Source organism: Lagenorhynchus albirostris, chromosome 12 (genome assembly GCF_949774975.1).
Source record: "Lagenorhynchus albirostris chromosome 12, mLagAlb1.1, whole genome shotgun sequence".
Lineage (NCBI taxonomy): Eukaryota > Metazoa > Chordata > Mammalia > Artiodactyla > Delphinidae > Lagenorhynchus > Lagenorhynchus albirostris.
In genome coordinates this window covers 13,613,307-13,635,132 of record NC_083106.1, presented here as the reverse complement: position 1 = coordinate 13,635,132, position 21,826 = coordinate 13,613,307, and the positions used below count along the sequence as shown (strand labels likewise).

Genomic DNA, 21,826 nt, shown 5'->3' with positions numbered 1-21,826 from the left:
TTTTAGAGTCATTCAGTTATCTATTAATATTCAGAGAGGGATGACCAAAATCATTAACAAGGGTATTTGGAGGTATTGAATACAATACGCTGTATTGTAACTACAATGGCAACAACTACAACAAACAGCACGGAACACATCCACGTGGTTGGCTATAGTATACCTCTAGGGCAGATACTTTCTGGTGGAGATTTGAATGAAAGTTTTTCCAATCTTCTTTTGCAGTTGCAATTTTAGCCTGGATGTCACTAGCTTTCTCTTTGGTCAACAGAGTACTCAAAAGTTCTCCTTTAGAAAGCATCATGTTTAGCTTGTGCTGTCCATTTTCACTTTCCGACAAAAATTCCTATAAAGAAAAAGGTAAGAGATTAGGCATAATAAAATGCTTTATCCATTGAATTTACTACTTATTTCTCAACATAACCAAAGAAAAGAAATAAACAATTTTGATTGTATATATTAAATGACTAAGGTTCTCTTACCCTATTTGTACAATAATACTTTATGTATTATTGTATTATGCATGTATCATATCTAATAATAATCTTATGTAACTGATATGGTTATTGTGAAAATTACTGAGAAAATCTGCCTAGAATGCTCAATCACAATGCTTGTCACACACAGAGAGCTTTTATTATTTCCTAAATCCCTATTAATATATAAAAATAGCATGCATTTAGATCAATGGACTAGTTTCTTTTCACATACACATCAATTGTTTCAAGCAGGGATTTACCTGAAATCTGAGTTTCTTAAGCCAAACTTTAATATGCTTATAAAGATCTAGAGGCACATTTTAATTTTTTTTTTATTTTTTTGCGGTATGTGGGCCTCTCACTGTTGTGGCCTTTCCCATTGCAGAGCACAGGCTCCGGACGCGCAGGCTCAGCAGCCATGGCTCATGGGCCCAGCCGCTCCACGGCATGTGGGATCTTCCCGGACCTGGGCACGAACCCATGTCCCCTGCATCGGCAGGCGGACTCTCAACCACTGCGCCACCAGGGAAGCCCTAGAGGCACCTTTTTAAACCACTTAAGCACCATTATTGGATAGTTTTTTTTTTTTGCTGCAAGGCTTGTGGGATCTTAGCTCCCCGACCAGGGATTGAACCCGTGCCCCCTCCAGTGGAAGCGCGGACTCCTAACCACTAGACGCCCAGGGAATTCCCATCACCATTATTAGAATTAATTGATCACACTCTCACCTGTATTTTCTGAAGACTTGCTGAAACTTCACTAATATTTTGAGGTATATCAAAACATTTAGCTGTAGTGATCTTTGCATGAACCAACCACTGCTGGAAATCCTTGAAGGCTCTTCGAAACCTCTGCTGTAAAATCTGTTCTTTATTCTGACAGCCCTTGGATGCTTGCAAACAAAGACTAAAACCATGATTTGAAACATTTAATGGGAGGAAAAGAAATGATAAAGTAGATTAAAATAATGCTCAACAGAGTCAACAGTCCTGAGTATGTCCTCACACCATTTGGTAATGTATTTAAGATTAATTAATTTATATTATTACTGAACTCACAACTTAAAATAAACAAACCTCTGGCTTCTTATTTGTGTGAAAATATTTTGAGTATCAGTAAGGTTCACGCTCACCAATTATATTCTTTAATCAAGCCAGAAACTTTTCTGCTGTATGTACTCAGGTCTCTGGAAAAACGACAAAGTTCATTCAGCTGAGACTTGAGATCCTCTGTCTGAGGCTCTGCTTTTTGTAGAGCAACCAGTATCTCCTATTAGGAAATAACAAGACAGAGGAACAAGCATTTAATCTGGGTAATTTCCACATCCTCATACTATACATGCATAAATCACATAATAAATTATTAGTGAGGGAAAACCCAACACAGTAGATTCAGTAAAGAAATGAGACCTATTTTCAGGACTCCCCAAGGCATAGAACAGTGCTCGGCTAATCTGCATCCTGTTCAAGGCATGGATGGCCACTTGAGCATCCAATGTGACCGGGTAGTCAAATGATCAAGTGGTCAAGTAACTTAAAGTGGGACAAGAAAAAGAAAAGCAAAAATAGCCTAAATTGTTTAAAAAAAAAAACAAAAAATACCAGTCTGCCTAGGCCATTGGAAGATGTGTATGAATATTGTTGGTGTGAGGTGAAGGTGAAGAGAAATCATTTCAAAGAAAAGCAATACTTATTTGGGATTAAAAAATACATAAGGCAACTGGTTTTATGTAGTTTGTAGGGCTAACTTTCATATTAAGAATTTCTTACATTCCAGAGGTCTCATTTAACTAGTAATTTATTCATTTCATAGTTTCATTCATACAGTCATCAAGTATCTGCTAAATGTCTGGCATGTGGAGCTCACAGTTTAACAAATGAGAGAGAGAGACGTGAATAATCACAGTACTGTGAGTACTTAATCCAAAATAAAGTGTTGGGATTTGACAAGTGCACCTCTGTAATCAGGGCCACGGTCTACTGAGCTACACAAGTGCTCTGCAACCAGAGCTTTCTCCTTATAGCTTGTCACAAGAAGCCAATGAGATCACCAGCGTCAAATACTTAGCACAATTCCTGGCACACCAGGAGCCTAATTAGTAAAGACAGCAGGTTATTTAAGTGGGACTATGTGGATAATAGTAGCGCCAAGGTAAAAACAAAAAAAATGAAGGAGGAGAGGCAAGAAGTTGAGTAACTACTCAGATAGCTGTTGCTGTTACTATTATTATTCTCAGAGATATTTATCAAGGCCTGGCCTAGATCTGCAGGAAAACCGTGCCTCTCAACAAAGTAGGTCTGTGCGGTATCCCTCATCCTAGAAAATGGCATCACTGTTCTCCCACTGATCTGAATCAGAAAGCTAAGCATCACCTTGGCCTTGCCCGTTTCCCTTCTCATTCCATACAAGAGAAACGAGGGCTGGTCTATTCTATGTCTTAACTGTTTTAATCAGTTCAGTGATCTCTTTTCTTCTGCTTCTCAGCTCTCACAGACCCCATTTACTCTCTAGAATGGCACAGTGTTCTCTGAATGTGAATCCTGTTCTCTAGTTGTCTCTTCTGTGTTTTCTCAGTTCTTCAGTAACTGTGGATCTTGATGCCGTGCTTCCACCTCACCCATCTGGTCAATATGTAATCACATCTCAAGGCTCAGCTCAAATCACAGCTCCTCTAAGGATTCTCCGCCCTCTGTCCCACCTCTTAGGGGCTTATTTCGAGGATGCACAGCAACTTGTTGGCACTCATCGCAATCCACAGTCCCCAGTGGTCTTGAGTTTGTTGGCCTTTCCACCTACACTGTGATTCTGAGAGGAGGGATGCTGTTCTTGGTTTTAAAATTCGTTACTTAGCTTAGTGGCTGGGCCGGAGAGGAGTCTAAAATATTTTTATCTATAAAATTCACAAATAATAACTAGAAAGTTTCTCTCCAAACACTAACTACTAATTTACACCACATTGAACCATTTATTTAAGGAAGGACATTATAACAACTAAAGAAATTTACCATATATCAAAAAGTAAAAAGAACCAGAGATTCAAAGTGGTCATTTATAAATCAGATGATATGAAAAGTGCAAAGCTTTTGACCAAAGCTTTTGACTAAACATTTTTTTCTAAACTTCATCATAGATTAAAGCATTGTAGCAGTCTTTCATTTTATACATATCAGCTCATATACTTCTGTTTCAGTTAAGTCCTAGAATGCATTTTTTTCCTTAAGGTTATACAGGTTAATAAAATTGCTAAATTTCTAACACTAATAACCTAGTGGATATTAAAAAATATGAGTTTTGCAAACAGAGTGAACAAGATATTTTGCAACATGATTTAATATAGTTTACAGATGATGGTCCATTTTTGTTTTTTAAAGGATTTCTTGAGTCTCAACACTTAACTGCAGAAGAGAAAGTAAACACTTGTGAAGGTTTGTGACTATTATTATGATTTTCAACAATGACAACCCCTGCCTTACAGCAAAACAATGCCAAAGAACCCTGGCAAATCCATTATTTTGTAAAACTTTTCCTATGTATTCATATGTAATGGAAGTATTATCTCTCTTTTTTTTAAATTAAAATGTTTTCCTAGCTTTATTGAAATATAATTGACATACAACGTTGTAGATAAATATAAGGTGTATAATGTGTTGACGTGATACATGTATATGTTGCAGAATGGTTGCCACCAGGGCATTAGCTCACACTTCCATCTCATCACATAATTACCATTTCTTTTTTTGTGGTAAGAACATTTATTATCTCCGTTTTTATTTTTCATTTATTTTTTCTCTCCATTTTATTGAGATATAATTGACACACAGCACTGTATAAGTTTAAGATGTACAGCATAATGTTATCTCCAAAATAGCATTATTAGAAAGAAAAGAAAATCTGAATATTGGGAGGCAATGTAGTACTGTCATCAAAAGTATGAACTTTGGAGCCAAATATGGAAGTAGATTTAAGCAGAGGGCTGTCAGCTTTGAATTACTAGTACAATTAAAAGTCCATATTCACTTTTGCATTATCCTGTGCATTTTTTATAGGATTCACCTATTATTTTCACTAATAGTATCAATGAAAACTTGGTAGAATAGTAATGTGATCTAAACACAACCAAATCTTTCTTTTCTAAAAATTTCATTCATACTAGTGGAAGAGAAAGGAAGGGAAGCAAAAAAGAACTAAAAACATTATAAATGATTTTTGTGATATTGGAGTGAATAATACTGATCACATGGGACAATTACCAACTTCCTTGTCCCTGTTTTACAGAAGTGTTTTCTGTGCTTTATCCTAGGGCTTAAGCCTAAAGGATAGGAAAGGCATCAGGAAAAAACAAAGAAACAAACAAAAACCCTAGAAACATTATAAATAAAATAGTATAAAGAGATGATTATAAAGTTTTATTTTGTGGTGTGCTATATTTCAAATATTTGATTTAAAACAAGACAATGTTGGAAATACTACATGACTTACTACAATACTGGCTGAAGCTATTTTGAAAAGATCATAACATAAATAGAAACAGAGACGTTTATACTAAACTTCCTTTTAAGGACATCCACGATTCAGAGCACTATAAAACTGCAGATATCGAAAGGCTTTCCGTGATACTATTTAACAGTAAAAGAAAGAAGACTTCAAGCTTCTGCCCATTCTTCACTCTTCCTTTTATGCTTCCCTTCCTCACATTCTGAAAGAGCAGCTATTAGTTTAAAAAAGAAAAAAGTCCACAAGGCAACTGGTGAGTGTGACCAGGAGTTCTGTTAATGGGTTAATTCAAGCACAGCTGTCAAACCCACACAGGAGAGCTAACCAGGGGGAAAACTATTAGTTGTGCTTTAGGAGATTACCAAACGTTTCTTCCAAAGCTATAAATTCAATCATTTAATTGTTAGAGATAATTCCCTGGCAGGAGAACAGCTATGACTCTCGGTCTATTTATGCCTGTGCCCACAGGCCATTTTTTCAGACTGAATGGCTGAACAACAATATTACAAACTCTTACACCATAAGAATGAAAGTAAAATATTTCCACTTACAGTAAATGCTGCTTATGGTAACTAAAAACTCCCTCTCCCTTATGTCTGTATTTTTACAACGGTTTGATTTATGAGAAAAGGAAACAGATCAGCTTTACAAATTTAGTTAGGTAAACACTTATTTTTCCAAGTGTGAACGTTGCATGTTCTTAGTTAGCAAGGATTTTTTAGCAACAAGGAGCGGCAAACAAAAATTTGAGCAGAGCCACAAGCAGAAAACAGGAAGCCAACTTACCCGGCCCTTCTGCCAGCATTCCACTAGCTCCTGATCTGTGTTCCTGCCTTCCAGGAGGGCTAACTGCTGAGCCCAGCTTGTCAGGAGGGCACCGAACTGTCCCAGGGCCTCCTCCAGCTGAGCCACTTGGCCTGAGAACTCCTGCTCCGAAAGGGCCATTTGGCTAACCAGGTTCTCCAAGCTAGTCTGAGTTTGGAAAACGCTGTCTTCCCACTGCTTCCAGTCGGCACGCAGGGCCTGCATCTCCGTGTCCAAGAGCTCACAGCCACTGGCACTTGTGTTCTGTTTCACTGCAGGGGCCAGCGACTCCACTCTGCTTAGGCGGCTTGCACCAATCTCTCTGGAATCCAACAGCTCCTGTAATGGAATATCACCATGGCAACCGAGAAGGCTCTGAGTCACTTGGGCTGCAAGTTTCCAAATGTGTACAGAGGGGGACCCTGTCCTGCTAGGGAGTTTTAGCAAGTGTGCTGCAAGGAACCGGAATCAATTCATCCCCCTTCTCCTAAGTCACAATAGCAGGGAATTATCATTGTGAGTGCCAAGGTTTGTGGCCAAATGAGTTGAGGAAGCCACAACATCCTGAAACAGACTAAAGAGGGACCCTGAAATCAGGCATTGTTTGAATATGTGAAACTATCTTGTTAGTGATTTAAATATTTGCCTGTAAATATTTAAATATTGCTCCTGTAAATGTGTGAATCCTACTTTTCCCTAAGTTGACGTCAAGACAAGTGAACGACGATTGCAGAAGAACTGTGCTCTGCTCATGTCTCTACCCCATTTCTATTTTCTTCCCCGAGACGGTGGCTTAAACCACACTTCCGTTCCACTAGGAATCAAGCTAAGCCATCACAATAAAAGAATAAGCCCAACTCGATTTCAAATACTTCCGAACGTTAAGTAAACATTGTTATAGTAACTAAAATAAATAATTCACAGACATACTTATTCAAAAGTTCAAAGTAACCTTTAGACAGCATTCATTTATTACTCTTATTTTTACTTTTAAAAACCTCACTAGAAATTTAACAGTTTAACTGTAACTTTTAGGCTTAAAGCACAAAATACTCTAAAAGATAACAAGATAAAATTAAAATATGAATTGTTGATTAGGTTAAATAGTGGCATTTCTTTCTGAGAATAGATTCTTTTACAGAATCTATGTGGATGTTTATATATTTACATATTTATTGCTAAAGCCAGGATTTTGTTAGTATTAATACAAAATTATGACTTTGTTCCTGGATTAAATAGAAGGAAAAGCTGATTATTAGGGAAAAAAAACTTCCAGAAGAAAATCAATTACAAATTAACAAGTATAGGAAAAATAGGGGTATTAAGTATGAAGCCTGTTTAACAAATTATGTTAAACACAACTATATCTTAGCTAATCTATATAATATAGTTCACATTTCATTAGATTAGCTTGAAATAAATATATCTTCTCACAAGTATATACGAGAGCCACATTTTAGTATAGATCATTTGAAAGTATTTATATAGCAGTCCAAAGTACAATCTCATGAAATCCTTATACACATTTAGCATTTATATACACATTCACCACCCTTTTCTCGGCAGTAGGATGCTAAAAATCTTTTTTGTTTATCAATGCATGTGGTAAGTAGTGATCTGATGAAGAAAATAACTTTTTGAAAAGAGCTAGGTATAACTATTGGATTTAAATACTTATAATTTTCCTCTGTGAGTGATTTTGAATTTCCTCTGTGAGTTCGGAGGGTATCTACTATCAAAAATCAGTTTCCCAAAATACTCTCTAAGGCATTTATCCCCGTGTTCTTTGCATGACCTTGGGATATTTCAATATTTGCAATCACTAATTCCACTCATCCAGATTTTGAAGAAGGATATTATCGTTTAAAAGTGTTCTGAGGGCTTCCCTGGTGGCGCAGTGGTTGAGAGTCCGCCTGCCGATGCAGGCAACACGGGTTCGTACCCCGGTCCGGGAAGATCCCACATGCCGCGGAGTGGCTGGGCCCCTGAGCCATGGCCGCTGAGCCTGTGCGTCCGGAGGCTGTGCTCCGCAACGGGAGAGGCCACAACAGTGAGAGGCCCGTGTACCGCAAAAAAAAAAAGTGTTCTGAAATGACTTTTTCATGTATTTCCCCATCTTGTATTTAAACTGTAAAAACATATTATATGCACATAACACAGCCTCATACACACACACGTTTGGCTTTGAAGTTGCCTGTTCTTGGTTACTGCTGGGGGTGAGGAGGGTTGACATTGAAGCACAGAGGAGGTGCTACCTGACTTTCTCCAAGGTCCCTCCTCACACACACAGCAGACTACACTCAGGCCTGACCTGGACTTTGATAGACAACCTCTGTCAGGCTGTACATTCTCCTTCCCAAACCCCAATTTCTTCCTGCCAGCTCCTTCTCCCACATTTCCTATATTTTTTGAAGTGTTGTATAAAAGCATTTTGGAAAAAGAGCATTTGGCAACCCAGAAAGCAGCCTTTGTAAAAGAATTTCCTTGCTTTTCTTTTCCTTTTTTTTTTTTTTTTTTTGCAGTACACGGGCCTCTCACTGTTGTGGCCTCTCCCGTTGCGGAGCACAGGCTCCGGACGCGCAGGCTCAGCCGCTCCACAGCATGTGGGATCTTCTCGGACCGGGGCACGAACCCGTGTCCCCTGCATCGGCAGGCGGACTCTCAACCACTGCGCCACCAGGGAAGCCCTCCTTGCTTTTCTGATATCGACATCTCAAAGCATGAGTTCATCCTTGCTATCTGGTCTTCCACCCTACTCTTCACTCCCCAATCCATGTCATCCAGTTTCTCTCCTGACCTGACTGTGGAAATGGCTCTCGGTGATCGCCAAGCAGCCTAACTGCCCAGTTCAGGGGCATTCGTTAGTCCTCCTCTTTTAATTTAATTTTATTTATGTTTTACTTTTTAATTTTTTTGGCAGGGTGGCATGTGGGATCTTAGTTCCCCAACCAGGGATCGAACCCATGCCCCCTGCAGCGGAAGCATGGAGTCTTAACCACTGGACCACCAGGGAAGTCCTGTCATTAGTCCTCCTCTTAATGGCCCCTTCTTGATGTCTCTGTGACGGTGACCACCTCCTTCACCAGGGGCCCTGGTGGTACCACACTGTCCTTTCCCCTCTCATTATTATTTCTCCTCTCTTTTCTCCCTCTCCCTTTCAAATTCTCCTCTGAGGCCCCTTAAATATTGATAACACCTGGATTTTGGTCCTGTGCACATCATTCTGTTGGCTTTATACGTAGGTCTTGGTTTCGTTTACTCTGGTGGCTTCAACTACGAACTGTGTGCTGATCATTCCAACTGGTGTCTTCAATCCAGCTTCCTAATCTAAAATTCAGACTTGAACATTCAACTACCTCCTGGACATTACCAGCTGGCAGTTCAAATCCACCTGTTCACACTGAACACCTCATCCTTCCTCTGTAACCCGTCTCCTCTGCATGAACTTGTTTTCCTCAGGTGGAGACAGCTCTGCTGACTCTAGGTGAAGTCCTGACCTTCACCTTTGACTTTTCTCACATTGTCACTCCATAGCCAATTAAATCACTCATTTACGAAATCCACTTTTCTTATCGTGTTCTATGTTGCTAAATGCTTTATGCGCACGATCTAATTTAGTCCTCAGAACTACTCTGTGAAGCAGGTACTACTGCTATTCTTATTTTACCAACTAAGGAAGAGGCTTGAGGACATCAAGTGGCTTGCCCAAAGACACAGCTAGAAAAGCAGCAGAGACAAGATGCAGCGTCAGGGTCTGATTCTAGAGCTTGAACTTGAAAAGTCTTATGAGCTCTCGTTACATTTGAGGTCTTATTTTATAAACATCAGTTTGTGCATCATCATTCCCTCCTACACTGCAAGTGCCTTGAGGATTGCACAACCCTGGCTGAATAAGTGGATAGATGGATGGATGAATGGATGGATAAGTCAAAATATTAGTGAGGAATATATGGAAGTATTCTAGGGAATCATACAGGTAATAAGAATTTAAGAAGTGGCTTTATGTGATTATCTCATTTAAAACCTATGTGGTCACTGTAAGATTTAAATAAGATAATACCCTCTGAACATTTAAAAGTAAATCCTCAAAATATAGTTATTATTGTTATCATCAACTATTATTTTTATGTTCTGATTTCCAGCTATCACAATTATACTACGTATTCCAGCATTTCCTCATCTATAACTAAACAACTGAGGATTTCATCACTGCCTAGTTTTCAGATTAAAATCTATTATTTCCACAGAGGGGAAATTATTGTAATTTAATATTCAAGTAACTAGAAATATACTTGTTCCAGCTCCCTCAGATCAATGAATTTTGGTTTTTTAAGTTGCTCTTATAAGCAGTAACTAGGTGATAGTTTTAATGCCCTTTAAAGTACTGTCTTCCATTATGTTGTTGTGCTATTGGCTAGGAAGGCAGAATAAAACAAGTGAATGGCACTTCCCAGTTACTATTCAAATGTGTTTAACCAACTTACTTCATAAGCTTTTCTTCCACTGTGCGAGAAAATAGGATCTGGTTTTGTCAGCCCACTAGTCTGGTGCATATTTCTTCGGCTTTGATGCTATAGCAATCAGCACATTTGCATACAGAAGCATCTACAGACAATGTTCTATTTTCCTCACCAGTGTAAAGTGTTTTAAATCCCCTTTTTTCTCTTGCTTAAGGGCAAGGTAATAAATACCAACAAATGGAAAATAGGAAGAAAACATTTTAAATAAAAAGTCTTATCTACAGAATCTTTATCACAGGTGTGTGATACTCAAGAACCGATGAAAGAATGACGTTATAAAAATCTGTCCATTTTCTGACCTTAATTTTAGATAATTTTTTCTGGGTGGCTGATGAGTCTCCAGACATATCCGACCACCGATGAAGGTCTTCCTTTGCTGAATGCAGCCAATCAGTGAATTCCTGGACTGCGTCTAAATACATGAGATGATCTTTCACAATCTCTTCTATTTTCCTCATTTTCTCCTAGTAGCCAAAGAAAAGAGTACTTTAACAATAGTAATTATTGAGAATCTGAAATCAGACAAGGTAACAGGTCTCTTAATCATCTGAGAAGATTTCATTTTTATTCCTGAATTTTCTCTATGTTTGATACCTTTAAATGAAAAGATCAAATTTTAATTAGACTGAAAGACATTGAAGAAGCAACCATTTTCCTTTAGGTATTTTTTTAGTTTAGCTTAGAATAAAAATCTATGCTTAATGAATGTTGACTAACATCCCTCACTAATAATCCACTTAATTATTATTACTATAACTATTTTTGTTATTCAGGCAATTATTTGTGTTGCCTTTGTGTACAGTATTCTGCTCAGCACTTTAAATGCATTTGCTCATTTAATCCTCACAACAGCCATATGATGTAGATACTATTATTAACACTATATTATAGGAAGGGACCTCCAGAGGTTACAGAGGTTAAGTAACATGCCCAAAGTCATATATCCAAAAGAGGGTCAAAGTCAGATTTCAAATGTAGGTCTTTTTGACTCAAAAGTCATAGCTCGTAATCACTACCAAAATAAAAATTAAGATAAACTAACACATATGTTAAAAATTGTAGTATTAATAACACAAAGATAGTTCCCCAAAGGAAAACCAAGAAGGGGGGGATAAAAACTTCTCCCTTACTTTCTTTAACATTCTCACAAATACACAAAAGAAAACTCATGGAAGAAAGTAATAATTCAGAGATAGAACTGAGAGAAAACCTTGATATTACATGAAGGAGTCTATTTCTTAGAGAACAGGAAAATGCAGTTTTTACTAAAATGAGAAATAAAGAAAATACTTGGTACATGATTGAAATCTGGGAGGTAACTAGACTTGCTTTAATACAACAAATGTAAGTGGCAGCAAAAGAAAAAAAACTCTAAACCCTGACAATTGAGCCTCAGGCAATCTTACAAAGAAAAGAAGTGGGTTGATTAACATTCTAAGTGGAGAAAAGATGAAAAACCAAAGAATAAAAAATAATCCCAAAACTGCAGAAAGAGAAAAATTCATGAGCATTCATTGGTGAGAAATGACCCTTTATGTAATACCTGCTCACTAAAGATACACATAGTTCCAGAGCAGCCAGTCTCCTATAATTCAGCCCATCGTGTATTCTTTACCTGAACCTTGAAGGTTTTTTTCTTCACTATAAAGCACTAACCTTGGAAACGGTCATTATATCATTAAACTGGGTTTTCAGTTCCTCTTGAGCCGCTTCCTTGAAAGACTCATCCTCAGTCTTCTGGTAGAGCTCCCTGGCCTTGGCGGTGAGTCGCTGCAGGACTGCGGTGTGATCTTCCGCCTCAGATACGACGGACTGAAAGTGGTCCAGAAGGGAAAACTTCTCTTTCAGACCCGGCTGCGGTTGCAAGGGATGTTCTACCTTTTGATCCACTGATTCCATCCACTGCTCCAACTGGTTTTTCCTCTCTAGATAGTCATTCCATTGGCTAATCACAGACTCTAAAGTGCTAGAATTAATGTCACATGTTATAAAAATAAGTTATCTTAACATCTCTACTAAAAACCAATCACGAGGGCATTGCAGCCATGTAAGCCGTTTTGCTGAATGCTATTGAAGTGATGAAAACACTGCTTTTAAGTGCAGGGAGAAACATGACTCCTCTGACCCACAACACAGTCTCTTCAAATGAAAATAAATCTATGTCAAACTTGAAGATGCTGTAGTCACATATGCATCTGGGCATTTGTCTTGCAAATGCTAATTGTCTAAATGAACAGACACATATATGTGTTACATTGAGAAAACATCAGCTCTGGGGCATCAGTTAAATTTTATTGAATATACATCAATTCTTTATTTTTTTGGACTCAGTTTATCTTATTAAAGTCAGATGATTATTTAGTGACAGGAGTGAAAAATGTAAGGTATTCTTTCTGGGTAAATAATATAATTAGATTGATTTTTCACTTAAGGATATAATACACAATGTTTAGGGCTCCTGTGTTGAATGTGTGAAGGAATGAAGGTTCAGTGCATTAATAATATAAGAAATTTAGTCACTAAAGTCACGTAAGTAAGAGTCAAGTAAATAGCTCTCCAGACAGTCAAGCAAAAGGCTCTCCAGACGGGCATTTTTAAAACACCTCCAATATTCAGCTTTATAAACTATTCAAAACTCACTTTCAGTGACCCCTCACACCCTCCCTTGCATATAATCCTATGATCCTGGAGTTATATCTGTGGTGAATGTACTTCCAAATTGTTCCTTTTGCTCAAATTGTTCCTTTTACATCAACAGAAACCTCATCATACATACCCTAAAGCCCTAGTCTTTCCTCAAAGAATTTTCTACAAAGTGCAAATCAATCTCACTTCTCCAGAAGCTACCCCAAGCCCTGCCTTCTTCCACAGTCTCATAGCATTTCAGTAACACAATCTGAGTCAGTGTTTCATTTTTATTTGTGGAAGGTATCCTACCCTAGCCTCCGAGCACTTAGAGGGCAAAACCTACCTTGTTCAGTTTCATTATTTTAGCACAATAATTTGAGCCCTGCGACTGCTCAGAATGCAGTTGCCAAATGTAATTTCTTGCTGAAAGAGGGAAATCAAGGATTTGAAGCTGCTTCTTGTGTTTAACATTTTATTCTAGCATCAGGAAAATATTCACCCGTATTCCTATTCACTTTTATGAAGCTGGCCTGTTGCCAAGCATTGGGAAGTTTAGTTCATGCTCCAGCGGTCTGCTCTACAGAATAACAGAATCATGGGATCTGATTTTTTTCTTTGCTGCCCATTATGAGTTGTGATGAAGACTGAAGTCCTGCTGACTTTGGGAGTCACCACCTACACTCCATGTTTAAAGGAAACAAAACAAAGCATCATTCCCCAAATTTTAGTTGTAACCATGGTTCACTGTTTACACTGCAGTGAGTCACTGCAGCGTTGTTCTGTTTTGTGATGAACTTTAATCTTTTATTCATCTGTTTATTAAGATCATATTGAGCACACACTTCTTCAGTGATCAAACATATAACCTTTAGAAGCAGCGCTCCTGGAATGGGTTTTGGTATTTTGGTATGACTTTTGAAAGTCATTTGTCCAACGAGCCAGCCAGATTATTTGTTGATACTCGGAGAAGAGGGAGGAAGATAAAGTCTTCCACTCACAAATATAACACAACAACAACACCACCTGGTGTAACAATCCGTATCTTCTCTACTTTCTCATCAGCGTCTAGCGCAGGGGGTTTGGGCGAGCTGGAGATGTTTGTGTGAGGGTGTCCACGCAATGCAGGAGGTTGGCCTCACGCTAAATGCCAGGATACCCCATCGCCGGGGTGGTCAAATACTCTCCCCATATCTCCATATCCCCAGTGTCAGTGATATTACTTCGGTTGAGAAAAAGATTTATATGTAAGCCTAATAGTTGCCAATGACTTAATTTCCCTTAAAAAGCAAAAAGTTATTAAAGTTGTTAAAGACCACATATCCTTGCTTTGATGAATTGAAAGGAGGTACAATTCCACGAGAGGTATTATGGGAGATGCAAATATTACACACACACACACACACACACACACACACACACACAAAGTAAGTAAACAAACAAACAAAACTGGCCTTTGCAGTTACAGAAAATACCATCTAGGCAAAGACAGACACGCACACAACTAGCTCTAATAATATGCTTGGAAACTCTCCTGCAGGATACCCTCAGCGTGCACCATCATTTTACTAAGCCACTGGGTTTGAGTCAGGCAAAGAAACACTAAAAATAGGCTCTGTACCTCTGAGCACGGACGGAGGAGCTCATGATGTCAGCCCACACATCTTTAAGCGTCTGTAGCTGAGTCTCGATTACCTTCTGACCTTCCTTGTTGCTACTTCTCAAGGCCTGTTCCCCTTTGCCAATGGCCATATTCAGTTTGACTTCCCCTTCACCTTTCATCAGGAGAATATCCTATGAAGGAAGAATGAACACTTGTCAGCAGGATTACTAAAACCTTCTGATGTTTTGAAAAACGGCCATGTTTCCCATGAGAATCAAGGTAGGGCACACCTTACTCATCTTAAAATGAAAAAACAACAACAACGTCAAACTCTGTGCCCTACTGCACTGTAATACCTTACTTAAATATTAGATGTCCGGGAGTCTGGGAGTCAGAGATGAACTCCGATTAAGTTCTTGGAAAACTTTGGGCCACTAGCCTAGAAATGGAACTTTACTGAATTTTGCATCAGAGAAAAAAGAAGTCATTCTGAAAATGAAGACACACCTGTCAAAAACTTAACAGTCCCGTTTTCACTGCCTGGCTCATTTCTGCCTTTCAAGCTCACCTTCGCTGACTGCAGGCTGGGTTGGTAGCCTCTTTTGTACTTCAGTCACGGCCCCTACATACAGGCTGCACTGCAAGTAACAATTTACAGGTTGGTGTCTCCCACTAACTGCGAACTCCTAGAAAGCAAGGACTAATTTTTGTTTCTATATTCCTAGCAACTTGCATAGTGCTTAGAGTAGAGTAGCTTTTCCATAATGTTTGCTAAATGTTTACTAAAAAACCGCAAAAATTATTTTAAGGTTATTTGAACAAAAATATTCCTTTACAAAAGAGAAAAATGATCCCTCCAAATCCTTTTTGCCCAGTTTCTCCATTCTGCCTACACAATCCTCACGTGGAGGCTCACAGAACAACGAGGACCCAACTGAAACGTGTGAATCTACTCAAAGTCTTCCGAAGGCAGCCGTGTCGGGCCGGCGCCCCGCGCACCTGCACTTGTGACAGCTGTCTCTCCAAGGCGTCTCTGCCCCCCACGGTGCTCTCTGCACAGGCCAGTCTGTCTTGCATATCTTTCACGCAGGACCACATGCTCTGCAGCGCTTCCTCCAGGGCCTCGTGTTCCTGCAAGGCCATCTGGCAGCTCCGGAGCTTCTCCTTGGTCCCTCGGAGTAAGTTCTGGTAGTTAGTGAGGAGCTGGGAGCACAGGCGGGCTTCTTTCCCAGCGCCATGGCCTTCTTCACTGAGAAGCTGCCCTCTCTGGGAAAGCTTGTCAAGAGACTCTCTAAAGAAAACAAACCAACAAAAATTTAATTCTGACATTCTGGAGCACAGGGGAGTGATAACTGATTGTTGACATTAGAGCAGGGACCAGACAAGAGCTCACAGCTGACATGCCTTTCGGTGAGGATGCTGGGGGCCCTCAGAGGGCTGGCTACCTCGTTCCCTGTGGTTTCTCTAAATGTAGTCAATTCACATGGGGGGTTTGATTCACTCTGTGCTATGCCTAGATGCCAGCCCACTGTATTGTTAGGGATTCACTTCAGGAAATGGCCCAGGCCTGCCTCTTCAAGCCGATCTCTAACTTTTCTCCATTCCTAGCTAATGCTCTAACCATAAACAGCTCCCTGAAATTCCCCAAACGCTATGTATCTATTGTATACACACGGAGACTCCTGCTTCGTTAAAACTCTTCTGCTCTCTTCTGCTTCTTCTCTGATTGGCCCTTCAAATCTCAGTGCAGTTATCACATCCCCAGGAAACATCATGATGACTCCTCTTCTGGGTGCCCTCTGCCTGTCTTACTCTCTCACCTCATACACTCTGTCTGTCTCAATCCACAAGGCTTTCACCTTCTAGAAGCCAAGGCTGTTACATTCATCTCATATCCCAGGACCCAGCATGATGTCCGGCAGAGATAAAATGCCAAAAAAAAAAAAGTTTCTTTCAAAAGGCCATCTTATGAATACTTATGGGTTCCTTTGTTGTATCTTGGGAACTTTTCTCATCTCAGTTTGGGGTTATGTTAATTAGGTCAAGGGAAAACATTATCATGTGTGGCTGGGTAAGCTTCATCTTGTTTCATGGATGTCTGAATTCCAATCAGCACATCTATCAGGAAATGCCTGGGATACCAGAAGGGAGAGTACAGATGACATAACGCAAACTGTTGTGTTAGAAAAAGAATAGGAAGCCCATCTCCTACATTGTCTTTTTTTTTTTTTCCTACTATGTATGTAGAGAGCATCCTATGGGCCTCTGTGAGATACATAAGACTTATACAACATTCCATATTCTTTAAAATACATCTGTTTTACTTGCAATCTGCTTGAGACATGAAGGTGAGACATGAAAGTGGCTTAAGCAAAGATGTGAGTTAAATAATAGTTCAAGATGACAGATATCACTTGTTACCATGAGGAGAACTGCTTAATGGATGACAAAAATTCAATGATTCTCAAGTTTGGTGTTCTTTTGAAAAATACAGGACATCCCCCCAAGATATGCAAAGTACTGGAAAATATTATGACAAAAAAAATCCAAAGGACTAGGGGGGAGCAAGTGGCAAGCAAGTGAAAGAAGTCAGATGACTCAGCTGGAGAAGCTGGGAGACCAGCAGAGCACATTAGGATCACCCTGAGAAGCACCCAGCGCTAAAGAAGCTGGGAGCAAATACACCTAAGGACTCTTAGCATCTGGTCTTGGAATATCAGAGAGTAATAGCTCAGGAAGCATATGTAAAGTCATTTCAAATGTTTGAAAGGAGGAGAGAAGTAGGTCTGGCCATGTAATACTGTACCTAAACAAGAGTCAAGATTTAAAAAGTAAATAAAGTGCAGTGTAATTTTCAGAAAGTTATAGAGTTAGAATAATGCTATTATTCTGTTAATTCAGCAAATATTTTCTATTGTTGGCACTATACTAGATAAAGACGATAAAGACCTGATGGTCTCTGGCCTTGAGATACTCACCATTGGGTTGGGGTTTATTAAATTGAAACTGAGCAGGACCTTGTGGGGCCCTCCCAGGTAAAAAAGCCCTTCCGGGTCCCCTGTCTCTTTGTTCATAGGAAAGCTGTAGTCTCCCAGGCCTCCTTGAGTCACAAAGGAGCAGGCTCAAACAGTTAACGATTAGGACAGTAGAGTCACAGAATCTTTAGTTCCTCCCTGAAGATACATAAGTGTCTGATGCACATTCCTGAGGTGTTTTGCAGATACTAAAATCTCCACCAGAGGGAAAAAAGCTAACTGCATGGTGACCAGGCTGTAGCCATGACATAAGCTGCTCCCTCTTGAGCAGGACTGAATCTGTGGCTTTGCACAATTCCAGACACTGGCCTCAAGGAAATTGTAACAAACCGACCGTGGAATTGAAAATTAACTGTGCTTAAAATAATCAGTATGACACCGACCAGACTACTTACTGCATGATCAGTTTCAAGATGATTCTAGAAGCTAACTGTACTGTTTTGCACATAGTCTCTGTTTGCACACCCTTGAAGCTTTCCTTTAAAAGCTCTTGCCCTCTGATCAGCAATGGGGAGCTGGTTCTTTGGGACATGAGTTTACCTTCTCCCCAGGATTGCCAGCTTCCTCAATAAAGCCATCTTTCCTTTCACCCAACACTTGTCTCTCAGTATTGGATTCTTGAGTGATGAGAAGCCTAACCTGAGTTCAGTAACAAAATCAACGAAGTGTTTACCCCATGGTAAAGGCTCACAGAGTTGGGACCAAAACATTCCAGGGAAATTTTATAATAGTCATCAAACTATCACACCAGCAACAGCTGTCAGTATGGGTTCTGTTTGTATACTTGTTTGTATGCTTGTTTTTTTCAAGACAAGGAATACTTAGCATGCTTGACCAAAAAGAGGATTCAGAGGAAATGGAATGAGTATGATCTGAATTAGGCAAATTTTACTCAGTTGATCATGGTTGCTGATTTGGTTGATCAAGCAGGCTGGATACCAGCCTTCTGCTGCTCAAAGTGTATCTGCTCTGCAAGACGACAGTGAGACAGTTAAAAGAGTTTTGGCTCAAGCTGCCCTCCCCTAGTGGAAAGTGTTCTATCTTCCAATGCAAGAGTTCCAATGAAGCAACTGAAAATGCCAGGGGTGGAGTGTAAATTGAGGGAGCAAAGCCATGAAAGTGGTGGAGTCCAAAGCATAGGCCAGAGAACTCTGCCTGAGAAGGAGTCGGAAACATTTGCTCAGTTGGCAAGCAATAAGGAGACAAATATTGCAGTGGAGAAAACGAACCTCTAGGACAGCCAGACTTCATGACCATACACCTTTTGCTTTACTAAGAATATTACGAGGATGGGGTGGATTGGAAATGGTGCTGGAGGCTGATGTGTGTGAAGAATATATGGAAATTGGGGTCTCATTTATTTCTGTAAATGAAGGGTATCTTTATAATCACCTTATATCCTTATAATAACCCCCGAGAGGAAAATATATTTTTATTATTATCATTATTATTATCACAATGCTTAAAAGCTAATATCAAGAAATATAGGAAATGAGTGGCCTGTCCAATTTGTTGAGCAAAGGGAGATGTCACTGGGATGGAAACCAGCTCCTTACCTCCAACCCGATGCTCTCTCCAGATCACCACACTGCCACAGAAACACTGCACAATCATTTGTATGCCACACATTCGGGGATAGAAACATAACCACCACCAACTAACCAACTAACCAGCCAACAACCAACCCAAATACCCAACCAACCAGACAAACAAACACTTGTTAGTAGGGAAAGAATCTATTCCACTTCTGCACCCTACCTTGCAGCCAGCAGTTCTCCCAGAAACATTTCAATTTTATGGACTTCGTTTTTCTTCTCAGGAATATGTTGCTTACTCTCTCCTAAGTCTTCTGTACTTAATCTTTCATCCATTTCATGGATCCAAACATTCAGTTTTCTGTGTTGATCTTCAAAGCTAAAGAAAACAAACACACCTTAGAGAAATTTTAATATCCTCATTATAGTAAATAAATTCCAATATCTGAGGTCACAGTGTCTATGGCAATTAAGATCTCATGAATTTTCAAGTAGAGAAGAAAACTCGACAATAAGCCAATTAAATTATCCCTTATTTCAGTAACAACATGACAAATTCTGGACATTTCTCTTGAGATACAAGCAAAAAAAAAAGAAGCACCTCATCTTGCTGAGTTGATTTCCTTGGTAATTATAGCTGATAATTACCAACAAGATAACATTCCCATGTCAGTGGGCACTCAAGTTTGTGTCTTACTACAAAGACCCTGAATTGGGGCCAGTGGATAAATGGGGCAGTGGAAGCCCTGGGAGAAGAAGGGAAAGTCACCTCTGTGTCTTTGTACCTTATGGGGATTTGAATGTGGCACAAGAGCTCTAGGGCTCTTAAGTTTTGAAAACAACGTAAATTCTCTTAGAAACCTTGACAAGAGTCAGGCACATTACTCGCCAACCAAAAAGGCATTTTGATTATACTGACATCTTTCTTTTCCTAGCAATAGAAAATTTTTTTCTTTCTAATTTTATATTCACCCCTGTTGACATAGCTTCCTGACTGGAATCTTGATTCAGAGAAATACAATAAGTGTTTTCCGCCATAATTCCAACCCAGCAGAAGGAGACACAGGAAAGGACTTGGGTAATCTAAAACCTGGGTATCAAAACTCTAACATCTCGATTTAGCCAAACAGACAAAAAAATACATGCATTTATGCCATTAAAAATTATTAATGAGTATAATTCCTTTCTTTTTCTATATAGAAAATAAAGCCAAATGATGCCATCAGAGTTTGAGCAATCAATTATTGTCCTAGTATGAACATGTACTTAAGGTCAAAATTTATTATAATTTAAACTCACAGTTTCAAATATTTTTTGTTTATTCCCAATGGGTCTTTAAATCCTGAAAATATATTCTGTGTATGATGAAGTCTACGCTTGTCAAAACAACCTACCTCCCAAGTTCCAAAGCACAGTCTTGAAGAGCCTGTTTGTCTTTAAGGCATTGTTTCAGAAATGCTTGAAACTCTTCATTAGCCTTTGTAATTTGCTCCTGAATGCTACTGACAATTTGTTTAGGCAAATGTGCATACAAAGTCTGCCCTTCTCGAGTCACTGCATCAAGCTTGCTCTGCCCATCACTGACAGAGTCCAAAAGGTTCTGTTTCGGGAAATAAAGGTAATAGAAAATATTTGCTATTATTCAAAGACCCTGCTGCATGGGAGCATTAATTACAGTTCTGACCTGAGAAAGTGGAGCAAGAGAAGAAAAACAGAGCACAAAGGAAGAGGCCTTTGACAAGGCTGGAGTGAGAATGATGTATACAACTGGATATAATCAAGACTCAGAACGGAGAACGGTGCCAGGCAGTCACTGGAACCACTGAGGACCAACTGCGAGCAGCATCGAGCTGGAAAGGATGATGCTCTCATCAAGGTCTGTGCTCAGTCTCTCCCCATTCCCACCATCCCAATCTGGTCCAGGCTCCACCTCCTCACATGGTTACCTGTCTCCACCCCTCCTCCTTGTCTGACCCCCTGTCTTCCGATCCTTTATTTTCTTGGTGTGCATCTCTTCCTTGGAAGATCATATGCATATGCGCGTGGCTTCAACAGAGCACAAGAAGCCCAGGACTGCTGTGCCACCCCTGCCTCTCCACTGAGCTCCACAGTGGCATTTGTGATCGTCACTCAGACTTTTCTTCGTGGAATTCCACTGCATCTCAAGCCTCAAAGGGGACAACTCCACATCTGAATTCACCAAGCCTCCTGCAAAACCGTTTCCTGTATTATAATGCTCTTCTGCTTCCTGTATTATAATGCTCTTCCGCTTCCTGTATTATAATGCTCTTCCGCTTCCTGTATTATAATGCTCTTCCGCTTCCTGTATTATAATGCTCTTCCTACCCTGACTGCTAATGAGTTATCTACATGATTGCTATCACCCATTAGGCCACAAAATCCTCACGCTCCTCATTAACTTTCTAAAACTATTTTTATAAGACTTAACACAGTGCTTTGCTCAGATCAGTCGCTTGAAAAACCTGGCCAAAACTCAATTTGAACCTAGGCTCCTGTCAATCATTCTTACCTCTGCGTCACAATGGCCTCCCCTTACCAGAATTTATACATTTTTCATTGTCTGTAACACCTATAAAATCTATAATATCTATTGCTTTTATTTGAATATATCGTAGCTCCAAATTTAGATGATAGGTTATTAAAATTACACAAGCCATGCCTTCTTTCTTAAAACTCCTTCATGATAATGATGTTAAAGAAATACAATTAT

At 39.5% G+C, this 21,826-nt stretch overlaps 1 protein-coding gene across 1 annotated transcript in view; it reads right to left on the bottom strand.

Annotated features, from left to right (window-relative positions):
• The window catches only part of SYNE1 (spectrin repeat containing nuclear envelope protein 1), a 456,320-nt gene that overhangs the window by 232,414 nt on the left and 202,080 nt on the right, over positions 1-21,826 (bottom strand). The window contains exons 48-57 of the mRNA XM_060168000.1: positions 20,490-20,695; positions 19,319-19,474; positions 15,525-15,816; positions 14,544-14,716; positions 11,954-12,263; positions 10,597-10,761; positions 5,760-6,116; positions 1,612-1,748; positions 1,208-1,385; positions 164-346 (exon numbers count right to left, since the gene is read on the bottom strand). Coding sequence (XP_060023983.1) covers positions 164-346; positions 1,208-1,385; positions 1,612-1,748; positions 5,760-6,116; positions 10,597-10,761; positions 11,954-12,263; positions 14,544-14,716; positions 15,525-15,816; positions 19,319-19,474; positions 20,490-20,695 — 2,157 coding nt within the window. The remainder of the gene's footprint in view (positions 1-163; positions 347-1,207; positions 1,386-1,611; positions 1,749-5,759; positions 6,117-10,596; positions 10,762-11,953; positions 12,264-14,543; positions 14,717-15,524; positions 15,817-19,318; positions 19,475-20,489; positions 20,696-21,826) is intronic.